The sequence below is a fragment of the Corvus moneduloides genome, chromosome 6 (assembly GCF_009650955.1).
Source record: "Corvus moneduloides isolate bCorMon1 chromosome 6, bCorMon1.pri, whole genome shotgun sequence".
Classification (NCBI taxonomy): Eukaryota; Metazoa; Chordata; class Aves; order Passeriformes; family Corvidae; genus Corvus; species Corvus moneduloides.
In genome coordinates, this window is record NC_045481.1 from 60,554,358 (window position 1) to 60,566,889 (window position 12,532).

The following is a 12,532-nucleotide window of genomic DNA, read 5'->3' on the forward strand; positions in this document are numbered from 1 at the left end:
CCTGGAAATGGAGCTGGATCTCTCCAGCAATGGACTGACCTACAACACCAATTCAGTCCTTGGAACTTAGTCAATGACTCCAACGGTGCTATATAAATCGATAAACCAACTCACACTATTTAAGAAAACAGACTTTTGTAGCTAAAAGCAAAAGATGTGGAAAAGAAAAAGATATTTGTACACACTTCTTGTCCTAAGGACCTTAAATTGAGATCTCATTCATCAGTATCTGGCTGTTACATGAGTAAAAACAGAAAAGTACCTGACTCTTTTAAAAACTAGTGGAAAAAAGGAGTCAGATACTGAGTTAAAGATCTCCCAACACTCAAGGCCAGGAGTTAGGTGGGGTGGAGTATATGACTCTTCTGCTATGTTAATCCTTCTTGGTATATAACTCACTGCTTTGGTGACAGGGGCACCAAGTGGCAACACCATTTCATTACCCGGAATCTAAACACCACTCTTGTACTTTCAGACTATGGAGACCCCATTTTTTACATTGCAGGATGACCAGACACAGAAAACAAAATGATACACAGAGATGAGTGAAGGCACAGATTTCTCTGGCAATATTATTCATATATTCGACAGCTTTTCTATTCTTTCCTTTTCCTCAACCTGGAATCTGAATTTCATACACTAAGTAAAGATCTGCAAAGACTGGGGCTCCTCTATGAGAAGCAGAAGCCTGAGCTGACACAGTTCTGCCAGGGATAGTTCTCAACTACCACTCAAGGTGTTTTATGGAAACCATGGTGCTACTTAGAATTTACTTTCCTCACTTCCAGACTAAAACTACAGCCACAAATTTGAATAGAATTCATAGTCCAGAGGAAAAGCAGTAACTGTTACTACAATAAACATTATAAAATCCAGGTGTAAGTTGATTTATTGAGGCAAACACAAGGCACTTTAGTGATTTGATGCATTATTAATGCAGCAACAGCTACTGGTGTTTTATCTGAAACAGAATTTTATACTGGTTTTTGCATCAGCTACTTTACTATAGGCTTCCCTAATGAAGCATTAAAAAGAAAGTGTCTGACTTTTCAAAAAGTGTGAAAATATCCAAATATTCATAACGGACAGAATTAATGGAGATTTCCAGATGGTGTAACTTCACTGGTTAAGTTAATGACAAAGCAGCAGCTGGATTCCAGTAAGAGACACTACATCTTCCAAAAAAGCCAACACCACTAGAAATGTCACTAATAAAAAAAATTACAAGAAAGCAAGGGATGCAAGATGGCCAGAGAGGGCTGCCACAAAGAAAGAAAGAAAGAGAAAAAAAAAAAGTGCACCATTTAATTCTCAAAGATCAGTTTTCAGTTTTAACATCAATCCACTGCTAATGTACTTGAGCTAAGTAAAAATGACTGGTTTATAGCAGGAACTGCAAATAGACGAATTGAATACTGACTTTGGAGCAAAAAACAAATGCTTTTCCATTCAAGGGAGAGATAAAATGCTGATGTAAAACCTTGCTAATAATTGTCTATCACTTCATATTTCTGCACACTGACTTGTTCTTTACACCTTCTGTAGCATGAACAAGAAGTTTTACCTAACACAGAGAGGCAAACTCATTTCCTTCCAGTGAGCTGGCCCCTCACAGTTTTGCCTCAGACCTCAGAAGAGTTCAGCCAAGTACAGCACGTGCCTCACTCCCTCCATCTGCTGGGCACGAATGAATGTTGCAGCCACAATGAGCCTTGACTCAGGAAAACGTTTCATCACGTGCAAGGATCTCTTCCTATCTAGGGATATTTTCTTAACATGCACTTAAAACTTCAGTTTTGTTAAAATCCCTCTGTGATGATGCGCTGTCTCTCCAAAGGCTTATTAAAATGAGCAGAACATCTTTGGTGTTGGCTTTTTTCATTTCCCCAAGTAACCGTGGAAACACAGCGCCACAAACAGCACGGAAGGATCACGTGAGTGAGGCATTAACTCACCCGCTGGTGATGTCGTCAGCCCTGATGTTCTTGCCCAGCACGTCGCCGTCGCTCATGTAGCCGGTGGCGTCCATGGCGATGCCCTCGAGGTCGATGTCGTCTCCGGCCTTGTCGGCGATGTCCACGTGGCAGACGCTGCTGCCGCGCGTGGCCAGCTGCCGCCGCAGCGGCGCCGAGTACAGGTAGCGCCCGGCGCCCGGCTCGGCGCTGATGAAGCGGCTGGCGTTCCCGCGGGGAGGGTACCCGTTCCCCATGGAGGGCGCGTCACCGGCCTGCAGCCGGGGGCTGGACTGGCCCAGTCGCCAGGACAGCGGCGTCGGCCGGCCCGTCAGGCTGAGGATGCTGCGGCCGCTGATCTCGGTGGTGACGTTGGTGTCAAACGTGGTCTCCAATGTGCTTGAAAGGAGAGATGCACTGCATCAAATGGGGCTCTTACATGGAATGCTGTGAGATTTCAGGTGCTTCCGAGGCCCTGAACGCTCACCAAGTTACAGATTGTACAGAACAGCAATAGCAATTTACTGCTGTAACACTTGGGGAGATCCTTTCTTTTCATTTTTCAGGTCCTCCCCCATATTCCCAGAGACTCTTGCACCCAGGCCACCAGGTGCTCTATACACACATGAGAAGACTTAAGCAGGAACTTTTTAATGGATTATCCACAGTATCAAAGCGTAACTTTCTCATCTTCAAGCACATATAACTGCATTACACTGTGGCTTTGCCAGTCTAGGTGAGGGAGTGGGATAATAAGCTGACGAAAGGAAAACCTGCTGAAGTACTATTTTTCTGAGATATTTCCTTTTATTGTCTGCATTCATGAAAATTCTAACTCTGGAGATGTTTCCAGCACCAAGATGGAAGCTATTTCTACACCATGGAGAGGATTAAATGAAAAAAAGTAAGAAGAAGGACCAAAAAAAATTTTTTGTCAAAATATATTTTGCGTATTAACAAACCAATAATGAACTATGAATTGCTTTGTTCAAACCCAAACCCAGAAAAAAACAATAAATTACTCATATAACTCATAACTCGTGAGTTATGTATATATTTAAAAATATTGGTAACATTTATATGTGGAACCCTAAAAATGGGACTACACCATGAGTTTTCAGGTGATGTATACAGATTGCAAGACTACACCCTGAATACTCATAGCTGAGTTGCAGCTAATTTATTTGCAGCTAATCCATAGCTGCAGCTTCTCTTACCCACATGAACTCTTTTCCTTTCCTACTCAATTAAGTGCCACTTTTTTTTATTTACTGTGGATATTAGTAAAAATAAACAGCACTGTACCATTCTCAATATAATGTTACATGTAAACTGCAAAAACCTTTGTATCTCTGGTTATAATAATTAAACCATAAAGACCTCTTCCATTAATTGAAACTTGCAAAGAAAAATAGCTTTGGGAGTTCATCTTTGCAAGCTCTGCTTCAGTTTTAGACACAACGCCAAAACACAAAGTGCTCCCCCAATAAACTCATTTAGGGCTGGGGTAGGTAAGGCCCCAAGCATTAGGTAGGACCCCAGTCTCATTAGGGTCTTAATAGCTTATTCTCCCTAACATCCTGTTCAACACTGAAAAGATCAAACTCACATAATGTTTAAATGTAGTAGCAATCTTTGTTTATTGACAGCATATTTTAAATATTGCTGAAGATTTCCAAATGCTGCTTTACAAAGAAAAAGCAGTTGCATACAGGGGACGACTAAAAATATTAGAAAAATTTGTTTGTCCAAAGTTTGGTCAGGAATTTAAGTGATGCACTTGATAATGTGGGTGAAGCACAGTTCACCTCTTATTTAAACAAAATATTACACACAGGGGGAGAGAGGTGCAATGCACTGAAGTTACTCAACAGTAAGAAGAAACATTTCAAACTGTAACTTATATTCAAACATCACCTCACACATTTAACAAGAAGTGATTATTCTTGACTTTTGAGTCAATACGCAACCCATCCCATCAATTCCTCATCATACATCTCAATAACCAGCAAACATTATTCAAATTCTGTGCATTAAAGACAAAAATGACAAGATCAGTATCTCCCATTGTCAGTGTTAATCATTTTTCTAAGGATGCAAGCCAGCCAGGTGTAAGAGATGTAAAGGAAGAGCACAGTGGTTTCCATTTCCATATAAACACAGTGGTGCCCTCACCTGTGGGTGACCTGGGTTCCCCGTAAACTGGACATGGTTTCCTCCAGGTTCTGCCGAAGGTCAGCGATGTTCTTCACCGTTCGCAACCGCCGAGTCTCCGGATCCTCTCCTACAGGGAAAATAAGCCCTGAGTAAGGACCAGGCAGGAAATAGCACAGAACTGAGCTGTCACCTATGTCTGAATCTGACTCTAATGCATTTTTTCACTGACTTTCTAAGCTGGTTAGGATTGAGATTCCATTCCCCTCAGCAGGCACCTGCTGTCATCACATCCGGACTGAAACGAGCTCTGCAGGGTTACCTTCACTGCACAGGCTGCCTTTGAGATGCTGCTGTATTGTCATTTCCCACATGACCCAGTTTAAATTCTGGTTAACTTTCAACCTCATTAGAATATACACTCCATTAATACTACCCTTTCCATCTCATGTATTGACATAATTAACATTAACCTGACACAGGCAATTTCTCCAATGCTGTATTTTGACTACATCTTCTTTGTCCTGTTTCACACAGATCTCATTCTACAGTAACAGCTTCCCATAAATTAAACTCTGTTGATGGGGTGCTCCATGCTGAGTGATGTTTCAGGTAAAATAACAAGAGGTTTTGCTTGTCAACATCACAACACAGTTACTGTTCCTAAAATATGCTACATGACACAAAGTTGGGGGGTGACTTAGTTTTCATGGCATCTAGAAATCCTGTTCTTTAAACACTTTGTTCTAAAACACATTCATGTCCTGCTCTTTTAAAGTAGAGTTTATGTACACAAAAAGAAGTCTTCCTACTGCCTCAGCATAATTTCATTTTACCAAATTAATAATTTAATTAGTGCATCAGCATAATTTATTTACATGCTCTCAGCTGTCAATTCAGAAACACTTTGGTTGCTACCTCAGCTGAGCTTTATGGAGTTAAACCCTCTAAGTGGCTGAAGAGAAGTGAATTTCTAGTAGTGCCAGCGTATTCTTTGTAAGCTGAAAGCTGGAACAGAAAACCTCCAAAAAACTGTCACAAAGCTTCTGTTGGGCACAGAAGGAAATAATTTCATTCTAAAGGGTTTACAACTCACTACTAAAGAAAATACTACAGTAAATGTAAAACTTTTCACATTTTGTATCAGCCTTCTCTGTAGAAGTGATGTGTTCTTGAACTGCCAGGATGCTGGTCACCCACACAATTGCAAGTTTAGATGGATATCTATATATTACACACACCAGAAGTGTGAAAAACCAGATAAAAAAGCTGTTGCTGGAACTTTCTACAGTCTCTGCTTTAAATTTCATGTTTCGAAAAGGTGCCGGGTTGGTGGCACAGAAAAACCCACTCACACACTGTTGCCTACAAAGCAGCAGTGGTACAAACTACTGACCCAAGTGCTTCGTTCCCATGCTAGCATTTTTCTTTCAATCAGTCTCTACTCTCTGGGAAATCATCTCCCTGAGTTACAATTCACTTAAGCCAGAGGGTCAAACAATTACGGTCTGGCTGGACTGGAAACATCCACCTAACAAGAATTACTTTAGCCAGAGGGTCTCTGGGACAGATAACATTTTCTATACTCATGGATCTACAAATTTTTGCAGTAAAAACCATAAAATATTTATAAGCCTTTAGCTTAACAAAGGTCACAGTGCTCTTTTACAGATCATTTCTCTCATCGATGTGAAGGCAAATGGTAGGTAACTTCTTGGGAAAACACACAGGAGACAAACTAGTTTCTACTGAGATCGCTCTTCTGCCTAAATTGATACCAAATTCTCACTTAAATGACATTCCACTGCTTAAACTCTAAGTATACTTAATAGACAGATATTGGATGGTTAGCCCCTAGAGCTTAATTCTGAGATCACTTAGCTCCTCATGAGCAGGCAGCATCCTTAAACAATTCTGCTTCCATTTTCCCCTACCTATGCTCTCTTTTGTTTTATATGTGCTTTTAAATTAACAGCATCAATGGCTGCTATGCAGGGAGAGAAGATATCTGTGCCTTATTTATTCTAATTCATTTGGGCTGAGGGACTATTTTGTTTAGATTGTTCTGTTTCCCCCAAGGCCCCTTTATGGATGCTGCTGTCGGGTCTGGCTGTGCACAGCTGGGGTTTGCATCTCCCTTGTTTGAGGCTGTCAGCTGTCTTCCGCCTTTGGATCCCAAAACTTTCATATTCTAGTTGAGTAATAGTTTGTATTTACATAACATCTGTCATTAAAAACTGAAGACCTTTTGTGATCCAGAAACACTTCTCAGTCTGCAGGCTGAAATACATCCAGCCCAGACAATATGATGATTAAGAGGTAATGCTGGAAAAGTTTAAGCAGCTGGACACTGTTTCCTACTTGGAACTCTCATATTTAAATATAAGCCCAAAAATGTTCTCAAGGATTTTATCCCTTGTGCCTTTTATTTGCCTTTTAAGTACTTAATCCACCTATATATAACTTGTACACACAGATATGCTCACTTAGGCATTCCTGCAGCCCTTTTCCTCACCAGTGACTCTGCCTCTAACCTTTGCCATCAGCACACAGGTGAAAAGGCAGCACTGACAGAATGTGCAATGCAGTATGGAATTAATCTCACTGTGACACTTTTAGCCACATCACTTCTCCAAGGAGGGCATTTGGTTTCAAACCCCACATGAAACTGGGGGACACCAAGACTAAGTAGATGAAAAAACCTGAGATATTCTACAGATGAGGTATCCTGCAATAGCACACAGTAAGCAAAGTCATAGATATTGCTGAAATGGGGACAGGAGGAGATCAGACTGTGACTTTAAAAACACATTTTAGATCACATTAGTAGTATCTAATAGATTCTAACAGAATATGGTTGATGAAAATCACTGTTATTAAATTTTTTTGCTAACTAGCATATACTTCTTACAGTAGCAGGAATTCCAGATAAATATATGAGGTACTTTCTAATTTAGACTGCTCATATTCTAGCTACAACCAGTTTCAGCTTCTGTGTGCTGGACACAGTAAAGTGTAGTTGGATTGTGGTGCCTTATTGCTGCAAAGGCTTTTTCTCAAATTGATCAGATGCATGTGAGTGATACTGAGATTCCTCCAAACCAAAACATCAAGGAAATGAACACAATCTCTTCCATAAGCTCCAAAACAAAGTTTTTAAAAGAAAACAAAAAATATTAAATGCCTGGGAATTCTTAGGATCTTTATAATAGTTTAATCCTAAAAAATGCTGCATGTCTCCTAGAAAAACATTAAGTAGGCAGAATTCCTAATGATTTCAAGAAATTTGGGGAGCACACCACTGTGCTGAACTTAAGCATCTAGAGTTCCAATCATTAACACCTGGTTTTCATTGCAGTGAAAAGAGCTGAAAGAAATACAGTTATTAAGAACTAAAGCATCAGGAATAAAACCAACTTTCTCTAGCCTGTTCTCATTTAACCAGACCACAGCCAGTAACGGGTCATGCTGCAAGACATACCTGAGAGGTCCTCGAGGGCAGGCTGGGCAGTTTTGACATAGAGAGCAGAATCCATGCTGACCCCTCCTGTGCTGGCCTCGGCTGTCACGTTCCCTTCATTGTCTGTCTGAGATCTGGAAGGCAAAACAACACAAAGATGTGCAGCCACTCTCCATCCAAAGTATCTCAAGTACAACAACAAGGCGAGTGCACCTGCCATCAGCCACTCTGTCCCACTCTCCAGAACAGACCAGCAGACTGATTTTACATAATTCATTAGTCCCATGTTGAATTACATCCTAGAAATGGAAACAAGCACTCAGCTGTAAAAAATAAAAAATTCATAGTTGAAGATAGGCTTCACAGCTCATCAGACGGGGTCTTAAGACACTTGGATTTCCAGATGTATTTTAATTATCGATAACATCAATTGTTGTGGCTAATCTGATCCTCTCCAATAAAGTCTGTATTGCACAAAGATAAAGCAGGTAGCATGTGATGGCATGTTACACTCCTGCTAGGTTCCCTTCAACATCACTTGTATTTTAAAAGAAATGACTGGGCAAAACCAACTTCAAATTCCAATTTATTGCCTGGTATTACGGCTGCCAGGTAATGAAAGGTGATGTACAGATCTACTGTCAGATTTGAGTAAGATATTGGGAATCATTCCACTTTACTAATTGTGCTGTGTTTTGCTCATAGAGCCACACCAACAAGCAGCTGGAAGTTCTCCTGCCCCAAGGGTAAGTGCTGTAAAAAAGTGAAGACACAGTGGGGAATTATTATTGCAATACTCTTAATTTCATTTGACTCTTGTAGCAGGATGCTCTGCCTGGAGTGGGGGTGAAACAACTGGAACAGTGCCCTGTTTACAGAGCTGTCTGTGGTGAAAGGAGAAGGGGTCTCTTGCTGCTTTTGGTGTTGAATAATGCTGAAACCAGCCTGACCCATCAATCCCAAATCCCAGCCTCCTGACAGAGAGGTGAAGATGTGGCAGACCTGTAAAGTACCTGATAAAGGAACCAACAGTGATACCACTGAGAAGTAAAGATGCTGAGCTGACACAGCTGGCCAGGAGACACATGACTCACACTCTATCCTATAAAATCCCAATCCCACTGTTTAGCAGCAAGGTCTTCTAACACACCCCTCCTTGGAGTGCGTGCAGGGACTCCTCCCTTGAGTGGGGACATCCTGCAGGGTGAGCAAAAGGGATCTGCCCATGGCCATTGGTATGGATGAGTAACATCAATCTCTACTGAATAATTGCTTTTGCTAACTTTAATATAATTCCTTTGATATTGCTTCAAAAATAGTGCATTATACTGTACTAGTAATCACAGCTGCCTTTACTGTGTAGTAAATAATTCTGATTGAGAACTTTTAGTCTAATCATTGTCAAAATAAATCACTTATTTTTATATAAATATATCCGGTTTGTCATCCTTAATCCTACAGGACAGTTGAGTTACATGAAGTTTAATTACACCTGTATAATCTTTTAGACATGAACAAAATTGACCAAGTCTGGGGTTAAGCCTGGATCCAGCTGTATTCAGACTCCTTTCTGAGAAGGAGTTTAGAAAGCAAGGGGGTCCTTTCTGCACCTCCTGACTCAACGGGAGGGCTTCTCTAATAAACTTTGTCTGAAGCTCCCATTCTGCCCATGACAACACTATACAAAACACAGAATAATTTCTTATGTCTTTTGCTTTAAAAAAAACCCATCAAACCCAAACAAAAAGTCTACAGGCAGCTGAAAAATACAGATTAAACAAACCTTAACTGACATCAGAAGAAACCTGAGCCTTCTACTGCAATGCACTAACAAGTGCATTTTGCAGATTCAAATAATGTCTGGATAGTAAATATAATAATGTGTTATGTGTGCCTTGCAAACCATTATGATCTGACTTTTCTCTCCTTTTAAAGCTAACATGATCACAGAGTTTGGCCTTTTTTCCCTCCAATGCTGAAAAGTAAACACTGTTTTTCAATTTTCCAGCTGCCAACAGGTAGTTTCATTCCTGGTTTTGGTAAAAGGTCAAATAAATACTGTGTAGAGTTTATCAGTATGTTTAGATTATAGAAAATGTATGGATTGCATCTGCTTTTACACTTTACAGGATGGTATCTGTGTTCAGACAAAGATCAATACCAGCAATGAGAGGACACTGTAGTTATCTGATAAACTAAACAACCCATCTCCAAAAATTTCTGCTTCCCAGGTCCCCTGGCATTTTACTCTACAGGGGAGAATTCTCAAAGGGGCCAGAAGACTCAAGGGTTGCTCTTCCCATTCTGCATTCCTACACAGGCCTTTGGCACCCCTCTCCTTCAGGTTCATTCCACTGACATTCATTCTTATTAAAAAATGTGACCAACCACTTTTTATGCTATGTCTGCCAAGAGATCCGAGGCAAAAATGTGTACAGTAGAGCTGAAAAAACTAGGGGACAGGGCAAGAAAGATGACCAAAGATCATGAACAGGATCTCCACAAGTAAAAACTAAAGAGGCTAGGGTACCTTAGCCTAGAAAAGACACATCTTAAGGAAGGGAAGGGGGTGATAAAGGTCTTTCAGATCATGAGCAGCAAGAAGATGATGCAGACAGAGCAAACACCTGCATCCTCTTCCTGCGAAAGAGCTAAGCAATGTCAAAAAACCCTCAAGAGATGGCTGTCCAAACCAAAAATCCCACCCTCTGAGAAAACTTCTTGTGTCCCAGTCATGCTGTGTCCTTAGGAATCTCTGCTACTGATTTCCCTCTTGTTACATTTCCCTCTGTACCCTCTACTGCCATTGTCAAACAGAAGGTGCTTCAAACAGAAAATGGACTAGAGAGAGGTTAGCTGTCACTTCATTTGGCTGCTCTTTTGCTTATCTCAGGGTTAACACATACAACACCACAGACTTGTTGTCTGGCCTTACTTAAAACTAAGGGATTTTTATTTTAACAATATTTTTTTTTTAATTTTCAATTCCTGCTTAGAATGAGGCAGCTCCACCACTGTCAGGCACAATGAAGAGTGTGTCTTGGTGTTGCTACAACTTTCAAAGCTATGATGCGCAAAACAAACCTGATACGTGTTCCTGTACCCTTTGGAAGAGCAGCATCTGGTCAAGAAGGTGTTCAGCCATCTTTCCTGCTAGCAGGGTCAGATACAACAATAATTCCCCCTCCTGTCTATCATAACTTCTCATACACCTTAGTCTGACAGCCTTCACCATCAGTTTTGTGAAAACGCACAAATTGCCTACACTCTTAAAGCAAGAAACTTCTCCGTGATGAGGCATTTACCTTGCTGCTTCACTCCCCTGGAAGAGTGTCCACAATGACCCTTCTGGGCGCCCCGTTCCCCACAGCCCCTGGCAAGGTGTGTCCCGTACCTGTACATGAAGGGCGCGACGGTGGCGGTGTTGGGGTGGCTGTATTGCTGCTGGGGATGAGGTAGCTGCACACTCACGGTGTTGCTCCCCGTGGTGTGGGTCGTCACCGCGGGCCCGTTCACGGCCTGGCTGCTGCTGCTGCTGTGGAGGCCCCCGACGCCCTTCCCTTCGGAGGAGGCCAGGCTGGAGGAGGAGCTGGAATGACGGCTGTCCAGCTGGGACTTCTGATGCGACAGCCCCGAGCCGGCTTTCCCGCCACGGCTCCTCTCGCCTTCCTTTGCAGGAACAGGGGCACTTGAGGATTTCCCTGTGGTGTTTTTCATTCCTGGTTTTGGTATTCCACTGTGCGAAGGGGCAGAGGCCTCCTTCTTGGCACTGCTCAGCTTCCCTCCTTTAGGGATAAAGCTTGCGATCTTGGAGGACTTTTTTGGCATCTCTGTTGTTGCTGTTAATGCTGTCTGTTCTTCTTTAGGTTCCTCCTTCAGGTCCAGCTTCTCGGTGATGGATGTTCTCTTTGTAATGTCTTTACTTTTATCCTTTTCTTTCTCTTTTTGTTTCTCTTTCTCCTTCTCATTACCCTTTGGAGAACTTTTCTTATTAGTCAGTGCGCGGCTGAAAGTCCTTTGTGCAATTCCCTTGAGTGCAATTTTGGGGCTGCTGGACATCGATCCTGGGTTGTTCACATTCTGATTGGTGGCATCGATTTCTTCACTCTCCTCGAAGCTGAGAAGCGTCTCCAGCTTTTCACAGCTGTTGTCCCGAGACCCCGGGCACTCCAGCGTTGTCCCTCCTGCTTTGGAACCTCCTTTGCTGTTGAAGAGTTTTAGTTTTTCCAGCATGGATTTCTGACCGTTGGGAGCTGTTTTGGCAATTTCCGAAGGTGGCTTTGGAGGTTCCACTGCTGGCTGCTTTACGGATAACATGGAAGACGTCGCTGTGTGCTTGGCACTGAGGGACTTGCTGCGCCAAGGTTTAATAGCAGAGCTGGGCTGAGGGATGGCTGAGGAGTTATTGCAAGGAACAGCACTGCCGCAGCTTTGAACTGAGGATGAGACATTTTCATTCATTCCTGTGGGCTGGGAGGCTGTGCTGTCTGCAGGCTCTGGAAAAAAAACACAGAAAACAACCCAAAAAAACAACACAGTAGTACCTGGTATTAGAGTTACTATGAGATTCTTTCTGTAATGAAACATCAAGAATTTCACACTGATAACATAAAAAAGACACATCAGTATTTTCAAAATCAGTGAAACTTAGAAAAAACAAAAACCAGTTTTATTTTCCTACCCAGCAGAACAGCAACAAGCTCCTAGTGTATAATTTACATTTACTTGCTGTTTCAAGAAAAAGAAGGAAGAAAAAGAATCTCTTCCAATTCAAACCAAAATGTGTTCTGCAATGTGTTCTCCCTTATTAAGTCCACAATACTTTTTCATTAGCAAAAACACAGCACTATTTTATAACTAAGGGTTCCCTCTGCTCTTGGCAAAATACTTGCTGTCCAAGTTCAATTCTTAGAAAAACCTCAAACATATTTAAAAATGCAGGAGTAAGGAAAAAAGTAAAACTAAA

General features: G+C 41.7%; 1 protein-coding gene across 12 annotated transcripts in view; it reads right to left on the reverse strand.

Annotated features, from left to right (window-relative positions):
• Positions 1-12,532, reverse strand: part of NAV2 (neuron navigator 2) — a 368,944-nt gene that overhangs the window by 92,140 nt on the left and 264,272 nt on the right. For all 12 annotated transcript variants that reach the window (XM_032110876.1, XM_032110880.1, XM_032110879.1 and 9 more), the window contains 4 exons: positions 10,961-12,062; positions 7,588-7,700; positions 4,128-4,236; positions 1,956-2,351 (listed from right to left, as the gene is read on the reverse strand). In XM_032110876.1, coding sequence (XP_031966767.1) covers positions 1,956-2,351; positions 4,128-4,236; positions 7,588-7,700; positions 10,961-12,062 — 1,720 coding nt within the window. The remainder of the gene's footprint in view (positions 1-1,955; positions 2,352-4,127; positions 4,237-7,587; positions 7,701-10,960; positions 12,063-12,532) is intronic.